Source organism: Macrobrachium nipponense, chromosome 24 (assembly GCF_015104395.2).
Source record: "Macrobrachium nipponense isolate FS-2020 chromosome 24, ASM1510439v2, whole genome shotgun sequence".
Classification (NCBI taxonomy): domain Eukaryota; kingdom Metazoa; phylum Arthropoda; class Malacostraca; order Decapoda; family Palaemonidae; genus Macrobrachium; species Macrobrachium nipponense.
The window spans coordinates 64134993-64153919 of NC_061091.1; the positions used below are offsets into that span (position 1 = coordinate 64134993).

The following is an 18927-nucleotide window of genomic DNA, read 5'->3' on the forward strand; positions in this document are numbered from 1 at the left end:
TCCTGCACACCATGTGCCCACAGGGCTCTTGGAGGACGGCAGTACAACCCGTCTCCAAACACTGCAAGATGTGTAAGTCAAATGATACATGAGTATCACTATTTAGACCCACCGGAGGTGTGTCCGGTGGGGCATGCATTATTCTACAGTCATCGGAGGTGACTCCGGTGACAGAATATTTTTACCACTAGGGTATCATGCGTCCTTGTTCTCACCAGCTCCGGGGTGCAGCTCTTGTTCTTGTCATGCCTTAAGTATAGGGCTGGTGGAACGGGACAGGTTAAGTGAAAACCTGTCCTGACTCCGGTGGCGCCGGAGATGTAAAATCTAGTGAATTAGGATTGCGTCTCAAGCCCGTTCTCCATTCCTCTAGGGTGAGGGATGGAAAGATACAATCAAGACAAATGAACAAGGCCGATGGGCTAGTGTTAACAAGGTACCTCGGTTTGAAATACCCAGCGGAGTAATAAGTCCGCCGTAGTAAACAAACCGAAGTATAAGATAAGATATCTTATTGGATAAAACTAACAGTATATATGGGTATCTAATGTACATAACCACATGTGTACATATATATGTGTGCATGCATAACTAACTGATCCAACAGCAGTGGATCGTTACCTATTCCGTCTAAATAACACCTAGCTATCCCGATACTGGGTCCGGCTTCATGGAACAGAACAGGGGATTGGTAAAACCGAGCCATATCTGGTCAGTAAGGAATCAGAGCTATTTGCATAGCCAATACCTTGAAGCCGGGATCCCGGATCCGCCGGAGCGGGGGACAGGATTGGTGAAAGAAGACCGTGGAAAGGGATATGACAACGTGGGCTGGAGAGCGCACCGCCCGGTTGAGCCAGGTGGCCAGCCGAGGCTCGCCCAAGCAGGGCACCCTCCCCACCACTCATACAGAGCATGGTATGGTGAACCTACCCCCCGATCGCCACTCCCTGCCCCCCCCCCTTATAAGTGAGGGAACTCGGATCAGCTACGTGGCGTAGCGTGAGCGAGTCCTATACCCCACCGAGGTGGGTGCGAGGGGGAGGGGAGGGAGGTCGGCTAGTGGGATGGCTTGCATATGATCAGCTGGTAACCCTCGCAGCCAGGTGTACCACCACGCAGTAGGAAGGATCCAACTGATCGGAATAGAAGGCCTAGGCCTACTAACACCATGCTACTAATAAATATCCGTATACGGGTCTAAACATAAACACATATATATATATACATACTGTCCTAACGCGGGGGAGAAATGAAAAGAAATAATTATAGAGCGAGAGAGAAAGCAACGAGTCCTCTCGAACTGCTGGCCTAACCTTGACAAACCGCAAAGATCTGAACAGGTTGACCTGGCAGACTCTGAGCGGCCTGGCCTAGCTTGCCAAATCGAATTTATTCAACCGAAAGGCTAGAAGACCAGGGTGGCTCGAGGACCGTAATGTGAAGGCTACGGAAGAGCCAGGCTCTTCTGTACGCAGACAAGGGTGTCTTATAGTAGAACTAAAATATATAATATAGCCTATAATACACCTTGATTATAAATATAGGTTGGGATTGCCCACCTCAAGATGTAAATAAGGCTAACTGAACTAGGCTACGTCCTGAGAGTATACGGTAGGTCAGTAGGTTATCCCCCGCGATCGGACAAAATCTAGACGTCAGTCAATAATGAAAGCATCTAACAAACGAATGTGAACTGCTAAATGTTTGAAAATCGACTCCAATTAGGTATAGGGGGACTAATTGGGAATCTAAAGGAGCGTAAATATACGCGGGTAGCGAACCACGAAATGGCGGCGTGGGGATGGCAACGCGCAGAGGCTGCTGCTCCCTCATATATAATCAAATTAAAAATGTTTATATCGCCTATCGCTACCTTAAAACAAGATCAAACATTAATTGCAGTACTCAACTTATATGAAGCAGCAACTTGACGTTCCATGACGATGAGGAAAGAGATAATTCCAAATGGAAACACAGTACGAAAAAACACGTGCAACGTGGAGAGTGCTAACAAAAGGAATGGTAAACAAAGCACTAGCCGTAGCAGTAGTGGGTAGCGGGGTCCTAGAACGGCTCCTCTGTAGACGAGGGACATTGAGAAAGGAAGAGGACTAAATGGCAGGGGACTTTGGTAGTGGTTACACTCGCCCCAGATTCATACCGACACCTTAAATAAAGGGGTGAGAGAGCCAGAATATTCTGGCATTACCATATAGCTTTTTTCTCTGGTATATTTAGCAATATTTATACCTAGAAATGAGTGCTAAAGGAACCATTTCACGGAGCGACACAGGGTAGGCCCAGAAATGGGTTTAAGCTAGGAAGAAGAATGCTAGTTTTGTTTAATTTTCAATGTGAACAGTTTTACATGCTTATAGGATGTTAAAAAAAGGGAACATCAAAAGTAAGAAGTCAAAATCTTATACTACTGATATTTCATACTTTTATATAATCAGAAGCACATATACATGGCGGAAAAGCAATGGTGCACTTTTGTCATCAAAATCAGAAAGGATTAAATAAGTTTATGATATGAGTAGTTTGGTAATGTCACAGGCAATGTTCAGGATTGCAAGGTTTAATGAAGTAAAGGATTTTAATGCCAAGTATATATTTGAAAAGTTACTGGTGAAGAGATGGATAAGGCTGGTTATGCAGTGATGGACAGGCAGACTAGAAGGAGGATTGTTTCTGTTAACTTAGTGACATGCTGCATTGTGAGTCTGGCATTGGGAGGTATTGATGTAGAAAATAAAAAAAAAATGAGAAGGCTGGCGAAAAAGATTATGTATTCCTTTGGTAAATAGCATTGTAAACTTTTGGCAGAAGTGCGACCTGTGATCATGATGCAAGACTGACACTTTATGAACAAATAGAGACTGGAAAGATGTGACAGACTGCTGCTATTCATGACTGGAGTAGGCTAGGGGAAGATGTATTCCAGATGGGGAATTAGCAAAAATATGGACTGCTTAGAGGCATAAAAATCAGTTACGTACTCTCTCAGTTGTTAGAGTGATTTGGGTATGTGATGAGGATATATGAACAGTTAGTTAAGAAAAATAATATTAGATATATGGCAAGGGGTTAGCATGCTGGCTGGAGGACTCCAGAAAACTCAGGATTTATGTCATTACAACTGAATATCCTAGGACACGTTTGAGTTTCTTCTGAACGATTTGATCTTGAATGAGAGGCGAAAATTGAAGATGAGTATGGTGAATGGTACATCAATATATTGATTTTTTTTATAAAGTTTTATTTCACTGCAAATATCAACAGAGCAGACCAACTTTCTATATTTACCTTTCAGGTTTTTTCATTGTCTCGTCTGTTTTAGTTGTTTTGTTTGTAAATTTTGTATCCCCACAAAAGACTAGAAGTGATGGATGTAGCATGTAAAATTGGACACGTTTTTAGTTGTGGGTGCTTGCTCTGAAATCATCAGTTCCCTTCATTCAAGTTAACAATTAGAACTCGGCTAACCATTCTTACCAGGTGGATGTTCATGTATAAATGAAATAAGAATTTACGTAAAGAACATATTTTTTATTTGTTGATTTACAATTTACAGGCTGTACTGTGAGCAACTAGTGCAGAGTGTTGTTGTATTATATTATTTATAATTTATATAAAATATTTCAACACACTTAATAGTGTGTGTGATTGTCTACAAATATCTGTTGATATTCTGTTTAACTTGTTTGCAGTTCTACAAATGGTAGCAGTGACTATGGATTATTAGAAGCACAAGAAACAGCACGCAATTGGTTCTACAAGGTGGCATCAATAAGAGAGTTGCTTCCGAGGCTATACCTTGAAGCTTCTCTATTACCTTGTTATGCTCTTCTTAGTGTCCAGTAAGTGGATATTATATTATATTACAAGAGGGAGTTTGAGATTTTTTGTGAACTCAGAAAGGAGAAACCATAGATTAAGCAGATTTTGATATTGAGCTTATGAAGTTCTTGACATAAAAGTAGTTAAACTTGATGCTGTTTAGTAGTTATTTGTTAAGAGGTCTGAATAAGTAGTACATAGTATATAATTTTGGCCCAGCAAGTCAAGAGAAAGCTGGTACATTTCATGAGAAAATTATTACTAGGCAAAAGTTTTTTGTTTCTCAGTTGCTTGCGCAGAGAGAGGTAAACTTTGATTTGGCATTCATTAACTTGATACATATCCTGAGAGAACAGATGATGTCTCAATGAGTTTTTGGTCATTTTTGTAACTATTTCCCATCTTGCTTCTAATCATAATAGTTGGCCTAGCCTATCATAAGCTGGGCTTTTAATAGCATTCAGTGGAGAGGATAAGCAAAGTTTTATAGTATCCCTAATTGTAGCTATATATCATTCAGAAATGAAGGTTTAAATTAGATTGGGAAAGATACATATTTTCTGTTAGGATGAAGTTATGAAAACAAAGTATATTATTATTACAGTGAGCCACTACTTGTAGGCTGTCCCCATCACCCAAGTTTTTCAGTTATCCAATACCAAAGTCACAAGGCAGTTGGACTACTGGGGTGTGACTGTAATGTAGTCAGAACAAGTATCCTTATAAAAAATCTGGCATAGAAGATAACAAACATTTATACTATTATTGTAGGATATTTAATTAATTACTTCATATTCTCTTTTTTCTTGGAGTATTGTATTTGTGACATGTTGACCACAGTTGTGATTTGATTTTATATAATCAAAAGCCAAATCAGGTACTTTCTGAAATTTTTCTAGTATTTCCTTAAATTTAGCGTAATACTTAGCCTAAATTATGTTATTGTTATCCAAGTGTGGGTTTTTATAGCTTGACTTTTTCAGAGAGGGCGAAGAAGCTTTGTCTCGTCTGACTCGCATGATTAGAGGAATTGGGGATCCTTTAATTGCTTCCTATGCGCGAATGTTTCTATGCCGAATGGGGGTGGAGGTAGCTCCTCAGCTGACACAGTATATCACTGAGAACGTCGAAGATTTTTTGCAGACTTTGAAACAGGTATTGCTTAAGAGTCTCAATAGGAAATGCCTTATACGTATAGTGGTAACCGTTTAGCAGCCTGCTTCTCTAACTTTGGTTTTAAAAAAAATGTTTCATTCACATGAAAGTACGTACATAATTAACCTATATTGATCGAGATAAGGAATGTACTTTATTGTTAATAATGTTAGAACATTGTCTCAAATATATTTTTAAAGCTTTAACTGCACATTTGAACCAAACATATTTACATCTAATTTGTTGAGCATATGAATGTGTTTAGTAGTAAGTGGCTGTGCTGTATAGGGCTTAACTTTTCTTAACATTTGTACATAGTTCATTGAGATGTCATGTTTGCAATTCATTTCAATCTGTAAACCTAATTTTTGCAATTCATTTACATCCATAAACCTTCAAACTTCTAATATCAAAGTGTAAGAGTTCATAAAAGGATTATGTATCTGTCCTAATTGGTATCTGATAATGTCTGTCCTTTACTAGGGGTTGTGGCCTGAGGGGGAAGCTGATGTCAACATGGGAGAAGACAAGGATGCTCTGGCAGTACGCGTCTTGTCTCCTCCCCTCGAGTGGATGATGCAGTGTCTTGCCAGTCGAGCTCCTCATCATGTCCTGCAGGTTAGCTTTTTTCCATTATATTAACATATTACAAATCAAGAAATAGTCTTTTAACTGTGCAGAGTGCAACTTGGTACATGAAGCAAAGCATCGCCTTGAAGATATGCTACTGATATTCATTCTTCTGTGCTCCCTGAGACATGATGCCATTTTCTCCATGGCTTACCACCAGTGTTTCTGCCTACCATTGACAGGATTCTATTTTCAGTGCATATCCATATTCTTGTGTTATGTGATATAATATTGTGAGTTTTTTTAGTTACCTTTCAGCTTTCAATTATTATATTGCTGAGTCATTAATGTGTATAGCCTCTTACTCGTCTGTTTCATTTTTGGCAGTTTTTCCTCACTTAATGATGTCATTTCAGTGACATCATAGTTTATTCAATTGTGATGCTTTTGATGTTCATATAATTTTGATTTGGGGTGAATTTACCATGTTGCCAGTTATTGGTGTCAATTGTCCCCAGACTTGGTCCTAATTGGGGTTCATTGGTTGCACAGTGATGTTTGCTTAGGCCACTCACTTCTTGTTTGGCTTTCTCTGTTCCTCCATAGCTTATTGTGTGATACTGTATTTTGTTCATGAAACTTACCTGTCAGATATATATATAGCTGTATTTTCCGAAGTCCGACAGAATTTAAAAAACTTACGACACACGCAGTGGGAGTCAGGTGGTTAGTACCCATTCCCGCCGCTGGGAGGCGGGTATCAGGAACCATTCCCATTTTCTATTCATATATTTTTCTGTCGCCGGTACTGTAAACACCTGTTTTCAGTACCTCCGTCTTAGGATTTTGAAACTTCATTGCTGCTAAGTATCCTAATTGTCTTTTGATTTATTTACTTGGATTTGTGGTTAGGCATACGCTATCATAAATTGATTTGAATTTGATTCATTGTTCCGACACGGCATACAAAACCTTCGGTCCTTTTACAATAGGAAGGTACTAGCGGCAGCTGGATAGGTCGTAAGCTTTCGAACAAGGGTTCGGTAGTTAACTGCTTGTCCGACAGGCGCGCGCGCGCGACTGGGTGGGAGGTAAACAAATCACTTTTGCTTTCGGCCTCACAGCGAGTGGACGTGTGTGTTCGACGCTCTCTGCCCGCTTCTCGTCGTTTGCTTTCTGAGTATTTGGTTGTGTTGTGTATGAAAGAGTTCATTGTAAGTACAATCATTCTCTCTTTTCATATTAATTCAACTAAATTTGATAATGATGGAATCTCCTCGCCTCGCTACCCAGGAGACTATGCCTGGGTACCGAAGGGCGTAAATGCGGGAAGTTCCGCTCTTTCCCGGAGATAGACCCTCATATTTTGTGTGCTCGGTGTCGGGGCGCGAATGCACCCGAGCGAGCCTTGTGATGTTTGTAATGATTGGTCGGAGGCGCAGTGGACTTTGTATGAGGGCAGGAAGAAGCGAAGGCCTGCAAAGGAGTCGTCGGAAAGCTCTCCCGCGACTCCTTTTGGTGACGGGACACTTCGTCTTCTTTCCTGCCGCCCGCTCAACTTCCATGTCTCGCGCCTTCCCCTTCGGGGGGGTGTCTAGGTCCTTCTCTTCTCCTGACTTGTCGAGTGTGGAGGAGGGCGCTAGATACCCTGACGTCCAGTTGTACTCTGGGTCCTCTATCCGTTCGTCTTCGCGCGACGGGCTAGAGGATCCCCCTAATCACCGACTTTTGCCTCCTCAGGTGCGGTTGCCGCGAAGGATGACCTCGGACAGGTGTGGGCATCGTGGGGTTGCAGGGCGTGCCGAGTGTCCAGGGGCTGCTCTACCATCTCGCTGGCGCCGTGGCGGTCACCCATGCAACGGTCACGACCACCACCACGACCCTTACAACACCCGGCTACGCTTCACCTCCTCACCTGGTGTACACCCAGCACGCGGTCTCTGTGACACCCACTACATCGGTGCAGGGGCCAGTCGCCGTAACTCGGGGGAGTGTGATGCCGCCACCTGGGTTTTGCCGTGCTGCGCGACCGGACTTTGTTGTGCCCGAAGAGCTCGCCCCTGGACCTCCCACCGGTACCTAGGATGTCTGTGCCGCTGGTCCGCCCATCTGGACCGCCTACACAGTCTGCCGTACCTGCCGTGACCACTGCTGCCGTTCCTGTACCTGCTCCTGCTGTCTCTTCTGCCGTTCCTGTGATGCCTGCACCTGCTGATGTTGTTCCTGTTCCTGGCGCCGCTGCTCCCGATGCTGATCTGTTCGGACAGGTGCGTCCGGGCCCTGTTGCTTCGGCAACAGCAGCCCAGGCTCCGTCCTGGATGACAGATCTGACGTCGGTCCTGAGAAGGTTGACGAAGAAGAAGAAGAAGAGGAGGAAGGTGTCGTCGTCGTCTTCATCGTCTTCTTCGTCGTCGTCGTCGTCTGCGCCTCTTCCCCTTCTTCTTCTAGGCTCCCCCGCCGAAGAAGAAGAAGGTCGCCTCCCCCCCCCCTAAGAAGTCTCCTTCGGGAACTTCTAAGGGCCCGTCTCGCTCTGGTGAGACGGGGGGTTCTTCCGCTGGTCACCCTGCTCCTTCGGGGGCAGGACCCGTCTCTTCTTCGCAAGGAAGAAGACTACGGGGACCAGAGGAGTGCCGGCTAACACCGGCACTTCCTCACCTGCTGTCAGTGGTTCGGCCACAGCAGCAGGGTCCGTCTCGGCCCGCTCGTTCGCGAGAGGTACCGAGTGTACGGTCGCCTACCAGCGACCGTGCAGCCAGGAACCAGACCTCTGAGTCCGCTCAGCGTCAGGTTCACGGCACGGAGCGGAAGACTGGTGACAGCCGCTCACGCGACTCTCACCAGACCAGCTCTCGCTCTCGCGGCGAGCAGCTGGCTACCCGGGCGGACGTGACGGTCCATGACCGGCCACGGGCTGAGGCTGGGAAGAGGTCCCCCCGTTCGCCGGCACCAGCCACGGCTGGTACCAGCGAACTGACGCACCGTGAGGATACGCACCGATCTCACCGTGACGTGGAGCTCGCCGGTCGCCTGACCGTCACTCTCACAGAGAGCGATCGGGTACGGCGACCAGCACCAGCTCCTCTGACACACGAGACCGGGGCGCTGTTCTCGGTCCAGCCGTTCTCCACAGCGAGACGCTCGACTAGGTCTGCAGCTCGATCGCCACCGCGGGTTGGCGATCGCCTGCAGTCTTCCAAGCCCGCTGGTTCTGCCAGCGAGCGAGGAGGGAGCGTCAGGTCTTCCTCTCCCATACCTTCAACCTCCTCGGGTTACACCGGGAGGGGCGAGGTATTGAGGAGTGATCGTGAGGGGTGCGCCCTTCAGGATCCCACCACGTCGTCGTACGTACCAGGCTCGGTTCTCGGACCAGCCAGGTCGTACGCACAGGTGGTTGGAGGAGACCGAGAGGGGTCTGTCGCTGCTCCTCTCCTTGAGGGGGGGAGGCAGGGTCTGGGAGGTGCTCCTGTTTGAGGGACTGGACGGTCCGACTCCGCAGGACGCAGTCACTCCTGAGATCCAGAGGAACTTTGCCGAGGTTATTGCGCTGATTCGTCAGCACAACGACCTCGCGGAAGGATCGCCGCTCCCACCATCCGAGCCCACGTCCCGGCTCGAGTCGTTCTGGGGCCCGAAGAGGGAACCCAGACCGACGGTGGGTTTGCCGCGTTCTGAGCTTGCGGACTCAGTGCTGGACCAGGTTGAATCGCTTGTCTCCGGACAAGACGGTTCGCTCAGTCTGGCAGGTCGAGCAAGCTGCTTCCACTCCTCTGCTGCGGACAGCGGCGTTTTTACGTGCCATCTGAAGACCCGATGCCGCCCAAACAGGTGAACCCGGAGTTAGCCAGGCTAACTCCGGGTGTGTCTCTGCAGCAGCTCCTGTCCGAGAACCTGTGGTTCTCGCAGCAAGAGGCACTCGGCCTGGAATCTACCGCCATGGCAGCTTTCCAGGCCGTCTCCTGGCTAGATCTGTGGTCCCTCACAGTATCTAAGGTCGCAGCCAACTCCGGGGGAATTTCTCCCGAAGATGACTCGGCCTTCAGGAGACTTTGCCAGTCTGGGGGAAGAGCCATCTCCTTCCTTGCCCACCAGACGGTGAACCTGTGGGCCAACCTGGCTCTCCGACGAAGGGACCGCTGTCCATTACTCGGGTTTCCAGGGCGGCTGGGCGTGGAAGCGGCGTTGGGACTTCGCAACGGACCTTTACGGAGTTCCACGTCTCTCTTCCCAGGAGAGATGGTGGACGCTGCGGTGGACAGACGGCGCACTGACGACAGTGACCGGCTGGTTCACCAGGCGGTCTCGAAGGCTTCTGGGCAGCCTCGGACTGCGGCCAAGTCTAAGAGCTCGGCTAGCGCTTCCTCGGTGGCTAAGACGGTAGCTGCGTCGAAGCCCCGGGGGAATGACTCTGTCTTCTTCGACTTCTGCAAGGGGAGCCGTAACCAGCCCTCCTCCCAGCCCTCCTCCTCCCGTGGAGGCTCTGGGAAGGAAGAAGTCGAAGAAAGGGGGGGGGGGGAAACGCTAGGGACGGCGTTCCCCCTCACCTGCTGCCGGAAGTGGGGGGGTGCCTGGCCAGCCATTGGGCAAATTAACTTGGCTAGTGCTACGGCGCCGAGACCTGGATTGTAGATGTCCTTCGGGAGGGATATCTATTACCCTTCGAATCTCGGCCGCACCTCACCTCCAACCCGGTCCAACAGCAGTAGTACGTTCCAGGGTCATCGAAGGACGTAGCACTGAGACAGGAGATCAAGACCATGCTGAGCAAGAGAGCTGTAGAAAATCGTCACGGATCAGTCACCGGGCTTTTACAGTCGACTCTTCCTGGTGGAAAAGTCTACGGAGGCTGGCGCCCGGTGATAGATCTCTCTCCCCTGAACCGGTTTGTTCGCCAGACCCGGTTCACGATGGAGACGGCACGCTCAGTGCTCGACTCCATCAGGAGAGAACGATTTCATGCTTTCAGTGGACTGAAGGATGCGTATTTCCAAATACCCATTCATCAGTCCTCCAGAAAGTACCTCCGCCTTCACCTCGACGGGACGGTGTACCAGTTCAGGGCACTTTGCTTCGGTCTCTCAAACCGCCCCACAGGTGTTCACGCGAGTGTTCACTTCTGGTGTGCTGGGCCCATTCGCACGGGATACGTACTGATGAGTATCTCGACGATGGTTAGTCCTGGCGAGCTCCCGCTCGCAGTTGCTACAGGACAGGGATCGAATGCTCGAGTTCTGTCGCGATCTTGGGATCGTTGTGAACTTCGAAAAGTCCGATCTCGAGCCCAAGCAGAGGATGAAGTACCTGGGTATGCTGATCGACCACGGTAGCAGGGCGAGTCTTCCCCGCAGACTCGCGGGATCAGCAGATTCAGGGAGGCAGCCAACCAGTTCCTGTCTCGGCAGGAACAGGCAGCTCAGCGATGGCAAGTCGTGATCGGACACCTGTCGTCACTCGAGAAGTTAGTCCCCTCACGGCGTCTTCACCTGCGGTCTCTTCAGTGGAGACTAAAGGAGAGTTGGTCACAGGCGACGGATCCCCCAAGCTTTCCAGTGTCACTGACACAGGAGGTGAGGCAGGACCTAGCCTGGTGGCTGGACGACAGGAACCTCTTAAGAGGAGTGACCCCTGCGCACTACCCCCCCCGGACATGCAGCTGTTCTCAGACGCATCGATCCGAGGGATGGGGCGCACACCTTGAGGAGTTGCTGACTTCAGGAGTGTGGACGAGAACGACAAGCACCTTCACATCAATGTACTGGAACTCAAGGCAGCGTTCCTCGCTCTCCAAGAGTTTCAGGACCGCTTGATGGGACACTCAGTGGTGTTGATGTGCGACAACACCACGGTGGTGGCTTACGTCAAACAAACAGGGGGGACTAGTGTCTCTCCCGTTGTACCAGTTGACTCGGCAGGTGCACGAGTGGGCCGAGGCACACTCAATAGAGCTGTCGGCACGACGTACATTCCAGGGTGGGGAAGAGGAATGTAGTAGCAGACACGCTCAGCCGTCGGGATCAGGTGATAGGAACCGAATGGTCTCTACACCAGGACGTGGCGGAAAGGCTCTTCGACCTGTGGGGGCGACCAGTCGTGGATCTGTTCGCCACCCGGCACAACAGGAAGCTCCAGGTGTTCTTCTCGGCCGTGCCGGACCCATGGGCAGCTGCAGAGGACGCTCTTCAACACCCGTGGGACAACCTCTTCGCCTATGCCTTTCCCCCGTTCAGCCTGATTCGCAAGGTGATCAGTCGAGCACTGGTCACCCCGAATCTCAGGATTGGATCCTGGTGGCTCCCAAATGGCCACAGGCCATTTGGTATCGGACCTGCTGGCTCTTCTCGCAGGAGAACCGAGAGATTCCCCTTGGCACAACCTTCTCGCCCAGCCACACGTCGAGCGGTACCACCGAGCAGTCCAGTCTCTACGTCTTCACGGCTGGCTGTTATCCACCATCTCTTGCGAACGAGAGGCTTTTCTCGTAGCGCAGCAACAGAGATGGCTGGAAACGTCCGTCAGTCCTCTGCAGCTGTGTACCAGGGGAAGTGGGCCGTCTTCTGTGGTTGGTGTCGTAGACGGGGTCTATCTCCTCTCAGAGCCACTCTTCAGCAGGTAGCGGATTTCCTCGTTTTTCTTCGCCGAGAGAAGCTCCTCTGTCCCCACAGTCAAAGGATACAGAGCCGCCTTGGCGCTCGTCCTGAAACTGAGGGGATTGGACATCTCGAACTCGTTCGAGATCTCCTTGCTTATGAGGAGCTTCGAAAGGTCTTGCCCACCCAGGGAACTCAGGCCCCCTGCGTGGGATGTGACTCTCGTCCTTAGGAGTCTGACTCGAACGCCGTTCGAGCCACTCCGAGAGTCGTCAGACAGGGATCTGACCCTCAAGACCCTCTTCTTGCTGGCCCTGGCATCGCGAAGAGAGTAGGGGAACTTCATCGGTCTTTCCTATGATGTACGGACACTCCAGGGGATGGGGATCTGTGACGCTCGATTTCGTCCCGAACTTCGTTGCGAAGACTCAGAAACCGTCGATCCCTGACGACAGGTTCGAGTCATTCACGATTCCCATCCTATTGGACTTCACCGATAATGATGCGGATGAGATGCTGCTTTGTCCTGTGAGGGGCGCTACGGCGCTATCTGAAGAGAACTCGACACCTCAGGCCTGAGTGTCGACGCTCTTCGTTAGCACCGGGGTCACCAAGAAAGAAGTATCCAAGAACACTCTTTCATTCTGGCTGCGTGAGGTCATCAGGAGGGCGTATGAGGCTGATGGTAGTGACGACATCCGTACGTCCCGTCCGAGAGCTCACGAAGTCAGAAGTATTGGCCCCTCGTTGGCGTTTCGTAAGAACTTCTCCGTGCGCAGGTCCTGAAGGCAGGGGTCTGGTCTAACCAGACTACCTTTAGTCCTTCTACCTTCGGGATATTGCCCACAGGTCCTTGGATACCTTTTCCTTGGGACCCGTGGTGGCTGCTCAACAAGTTGTGTAGCTAACCCAGACCCTCGCAGGCTGAACAGCATCGAGTCCTGGTGTGACTGTGATGGATGTGTAGTGAGTGAGTGACTGGCTCTCTCTTCCCATCTTTTCTCCTCCTCTACCTGTGGGCAGAGGGCCACGGTCGTCACTACGCTGGATGAGGACGAGATGCAGGTGTAGCTATATGACAGAGCCCCATCCTATCCCTTTCACTAGGGATAGGAGCAGAATATCCACCATCCTTCTACAAGGGGGGGAAGTGGATGCCTACAAGAGTCTAAACCCATGACTTTATATTTGCTCCTGTACAGGAACAAGTTCTTACATTGCATGGTACGAAGAGATACGCATGCCTCTCTCTTAGTACTCGGTCCAGAGGTACTGACCATTGATCCTGCGGTGCACACCCCGATCAATCGGACAGAGGCTTGGATTCCCTCGCTCTTACGACAGGGAGGCTTCCAAGGTGGCGCGAACACCAGTCTGTTCACAAAAGACTCAGATTCCTCCCACCAAGAAGTGAGTCTTCCTATTGTAAAAGGACCGAAGGTTTGTATGGCCGTGTCGGAACAAATGACAATTTGTCTAAAATTGCATTTTTCCTAACTATACAAACCTGAGGTCCCTTTACAACATAGCCCCACCTCATGCCACCCCTCACTCTGCAGTTTTTGCTTTGGGCCAAAAGCAAAAGTGATTGTTTACCTCCCAGTCGCGCGCGCGCGCCTGTCGGACAAGCAGTTAACTACCGACCCCTTGTTCGAAAGCTTACGACCTATCCAGCTGCCGCTAGTACCTTCCTATTGTAAAAGGACCTCAGGTTTGTATAGTTAGGAAAAATGCAATTTAGACAAATTGTCATATTTTTGCATAAGATATCTGAATCTAGTTAGGCTAGTTTCAGAGGGTGTTGTCTGCAAAGATAGGGTCGTGGATACCGAAAGCTTCGGTAGATCCGCAACTTGGTATGCACGAGGGGTACGGGTCTTGCTTCTTTGTTGAGATATGTCATGTAAGGACAGTGCGAGACTTTGTCTGATTCCGATAAGGAAGACGTATGATTCGTATGTACGCAAATTAGAGCGTGATTGAATCAGGTGGTCTTCCTCATAGACTGCATCAGTAAACAAAAGTCAGGGTAGTGAACCTACTAACCTTCCTGTAGACTTTATTTTGCCTAACCCTGTAGTATGGCCTACGGGCTATGAGCTTATGAGCTTAGTTATTATAGATTCCATCTGTATCTTGGAATCTTAAGTGCTCGCTCTCCAATCATTGTTGTGAAGTGTAGTGCCCCTAGTGTTGTGGAGGGGGCGTCAGATCGGCCCCATTTCGCCTCTAGGCCTGGACCTCTGTCGGACTCCCAGGAACACAGGGAGTGGGCAAGTCGAAAGCCGAAGGAGGGTTACGGGGACTCCCCACCGATCTGAAGACACTCCCAGGCTGCCAAAGTGCGTGCACGTGCACGAATCCTGAAGGATTGCTTCTCGTCCTCCGAAGCGTCCTCCCCGCGCAGGGGTTGGAGCTTTCGGAAGGACTCGCGCCCTCTAATAGAAGCTTTATAGAAGAGGATGCTTCACGTCCTCTCTCTCTCTCGTCATGCGTTGCAGTGAGAAGTAAGAAGGCGAACGTCGCCTGAACATGTGTACGTCTTTCCACCGAGAAAAGGAAAAAGAAGTCATCGTAGCAGGACGCTTTTGAGCGCGGACGTCCGAGCTTTGTTACTGTGAGAAGTAAGAAGGCGTCCTCTCGCCCCTCGTATTCTCACACGATCAGCCCTTCTCCTGAGACTGCTTCGTGCAGTCGGATTTCTCTCCGAGATGTCTCTCGTTCTTCCCTGAAGGCAGTTTCTCTTGCTTGTTTTGACGCCTGTCAGGAGCGTGACGCTTTTCTGCACGCTTCTGTTGACGCTCGGCTTGAACTGGACGCTCGGATGGACGCCGGGCGCGCGCCAGTGGACGCCAGGAGCGTGCCAGCGCACTTCAGGCGTGACGCCTGGCTGAACGTTTCTGTTGAACTCTCCAAACTCTCCTCGCCTTCAAGAGGCGCACCGTGTTTCTTTGATTTAGCAAGCTTCTACTTCTGTACCTGTTCATGCTTCGGAGTTTTTTTTTAAAAGACTCTCGCTACTGCTTTGCCTTCGTCTTCGCAACACGCTCTTGTTTAAGATTTGGGCCTAAAGGTCTTTTACCTCTACCTTCGGTAATCCCTTCTACCTCACCTGCAAAAGAATGTGAAGTAAGCAGTGCTTCGGAGGAAGCTTAAAATGAACAAGCAACTTCGTCTTCGAAACCCAGTAAGACCACGGGCTTCGTGAAATCAAGAGGTCTCTGTCAATTAATAGTGCTTTTCGCAAAGTCCAGGATTGGATGGAGTTAAGGAAAGCTCAAGAGAAGATCTCTTTTGCACTACCGCCGTCAAGACTTTGCAGTAAGGCAGGTATGTGGTATGTAGAAGCTCGGCGTCCTGCATGTCATGACGCTCGACAGAGCACTTGCCAAGGCGCCCTACATGACAAGACGTTCAGTAGGATTCTTGCAAGGACACTCATCAAGAGGACGCTCTTCAGGACGCTCTTCAGGACGCTCCACGGGACGCGCCTTCGGCTCCTTAGAATGCTCTACAGAAGCTTCTTTTACCGGAATGAATACGCCTTCTGTAAGACTCTTTTCCTGACAACTTCTAGAATCCATGACTTGATGAACTTCAGGAAAGCGCAAGACAGGACTTCCTTTGCCATACTGCCAATAAATTTAAGAGTTAGCAGGCATTCGATGTGATACGGGAGAGGAAGCTGGTTGGAGAGTTCCTTCCTCTTCCCAGGATAATTTTGTCAGGCTTTTAGTCCATTGAAAGGTTTTCTTTTCAGATGATAGATTTTGTTAGCTCCTAGATTAGTATTTCGGGGAGCGAGAATGTCGAAGGTGAACATCGGGGTCCTACCTGCCGTAAGCCCAGTCTTTTAACAGGAATCTTGCCCCTTCCTTGATTGATACGGGAATCGGGAAAATTATATGCTCGACTTCCTGGATTACGTTTTGTCAATTCAGTGACTTTCCCCCATTGACAAGATACTTTCGTTTTGTCAAGTAAGTGGGTATCCCCTCATTGACAAAATAACTCTTTGTCCCGTAAATGGGTTAGTTCTCATTGACAAAGATCTCAATAACTTTATATTGCATAAGCGGATAAGCTCTTATTGACAAGTTTCGGAAGAGCTCTCATTCATCAATCGCAGACTCGTACAAGAAAAAGACTTGTAGACTACGTACGTCCATGAACGCTTATGTCCAATAACATAAGAAGCTTGAGCTGTCCGCTTCGGTTCTTGGTTCTCACTTGAAGATCCCATTTGGCTAATTCTATCTCGTTCTCTTGCCAAAGAGAACGAAGGCATTCGATTTCCATTCTCTCTCTCCCTCATCGAGGAAAGAATGTAGTAGAGAATTAGCTGTCTAAGGGACTGCAATACTCTACGTTTTGTTCATGAAACTTGCCTGTCAGATATATATATAGCTGTATCTCCGAATTCAGCTATATATATGTCTGCCAGGTAAGTATGAACAAACTTTATTGTATCATAACAATATCATATTTTCCCTTTGCGTTATATTACTACTGTTTGGTTCAAGTCATATACGCATACTGTAGTTACCTCTACGGATGGCAACCGAGAGGACTATTATTTTAAGTGCATTTAATCGGTACTCCCTGCAACCTTCCAGGAGTATCCGATTTATCTTTTACCTGTTTATAGTAGTGTTATGACAACACAAACGCAGCTCTGTATTTAGCGATTTCTGTTTCGCTTAAATATACCAGCTTGAGAGTCTTTCTGCTCAAATAAAGGATGTTTTGACGTAGGAAAAATCTATTTCTGGGCGATTGGCTCGTGTCGCCAGCGAAATATCCTTTAATCTATTATTTCTAGGGTAAATGTACTAACACATACCAGAGAATAAATAAAATAAAGAAAAAGGTCAGTATGGACTGACTCGCTCACCCTCTAGGAGGGTGTCGGTATGAAACACTAGGCGAGTGAGACCACTACCACGAGCCAAATGCCAATAGAAATCTCCCACTACAAAACCCTCCAAGAGGGGAGCCGTTCCCACAGAGGGAGCAGCTCGTACTACTACTACACCATCCCATGCTTGCGACTGCTGCGCCTCTAGTGGCCATCCTGAAGTTAGCAGACAATCTTGAGCGAAGGGATGGGTGGGTAGGGGGGTATTTCGCTGGCGACACGAGCCAATCGCCCAGAAATAGATTTTTCCTTACGTCAAAATCCCCTTTTTCTGGGCTCAGCTCGTGTCGCTTGCGCGAAATCGTCCAGAGAAACAGCACAAGATTGTAAACAAAGTAAAATAAAATATAATAAAACAAAAATAGGTCTCCAAATGAAAGATACAAAATAAAAAAAAGAATGAATATAATTGCTAAAAAGATACAAGTACACAGTAAAGCAAAATCAGAATAATATGCTTAAATTACCCTTAAATCTAATTATGTTAATAATATAAGGTAATTTACATATATACAAAATAGGTACATATTACCTATCACAATAAATCTGTGTAACAACATGTATCAAAAATAGAAATAGCAATTAGTATAAATTTACATAAATATTTGATCAATGATAAAATAAAATATCTTAGGAATGTATATGACTTAATATACAAAACCCGTAACCATTGCATTATGATGTATCCCCTAGCATAAAATAAGGGGATAACATCTATGAGATCAGTATGGTAATCAGATGTGAGTGTCCCTAAACAGACAAAAGGGGCACTTATACAATCATAAAGCAGCTAAGACACAAGGTAAATGTTAATGAACAAGGCAGGAATAGACGAACTGTTGGGTGCAGGCAGGTAGAAAGGCAAGACGAATCTACTATAATCTAGCTAGAGTCAGGGGAAACTATGTTACCGCTGCTACTGCTGGGAATTTCAGAGCTTCCAAGGACTTAAGGTAGTGACGTTTGAAACACTGTCGGCGATTTCCATCCGGTAATACTTCTTTTAAATCAGCAAAATTCATATGTTGGAAGTAATTAATTGAGGTGGCTACTGCCCTGACATCATGTGCTTTTGGAAAGGAGTCAGGATTGGCTTGTTTGATAAAGTACAGGATTTGTTGCCTGATGCCTTTAGTGGATAAAGTACCACCTTTTTCCCCCCCTAAAGAGGGGCCCCGATGAGGAAGAGGAGGTCCTGGATAGAAAGGCTCGTAAGGTTGAAACCGGACAAAGGGAAACATCGTGTGGAAGGGGTAGTACCTTCCAAGGTTCCCACCTCATCAAAGGATCTTCATTCTTTGCTAAAAAGCTACGTTCCGGAGAAAGTAGCACTTCCCCCGTGGGAAGGAATTGAATATGATCCGGATCTCTGGATAAAGCCGACAGTTCTGAAATTCTGCTCCTGAAGCTAGCTTAATAAAAACAGAGTTTTTCTTAGGAGCATCATAAACGAGCATGTGTCATTATCGGTTTCGGAAGCCAGTTTTAGAACATCGTTTTAAGAAAACCATGAAACTGACGTAGCCTGACAGAGGGCCTAAGTCTAGCACATGCTTTAGGAATAGACGAGAAAATAGGTATCTGTCAAGTCTATGTTAAATCCAAATTGAAATATCTTTTTCAATGCTGACTGTTTGACGTAATCGTGCTAGCTGCTAAACCCTTTTCAAATAAAGATCTGAAAAAGGATATAGCAGAATTAACTGTCATGATTCTGATATCTGACTCTCTCAGGAAGATTGCTAACTTTTGACGGCAGCATCATACTGCCTCAAAGTTGAATCCCTTTTATCGGATTCCAGGAAAAGAATATCCTGAGGGTCAATATTCGCATCTCTTTTTGCCGCAAACTTCATG

General features: G+C 47.7%; 1 protein-coding gene across 1 annotated transcript in view; it reads left to right on the plus strand.

Moving 5' to 3' along the window:
• The first annotated feature begins 3698 nt into the window (after positions 1–3698).
• LOC135203241 (VPS35 endosomal protein-sorting factor-like) overlaps positions 3699–18927 on the plus strand; it is a 35135-nt gene continuing 19906 nt past the window's right edge. The window contains exons 1-3 of the mRNA XM_064233016.1: positions 3699–3863; positions 4827–4998; positions 5482–5616. Coding sequence (XP_064089086.1) covers positions 4861–4998; positions 5482–5616 — 273 coding nt within the window. The 5' untranslated portion in view covers positions 3699–3863; positions 4827–4860. The remainder of the gene's footprint in view (positions 3864–4826; positions 4999–5481; positions 5617–18927) is intronic.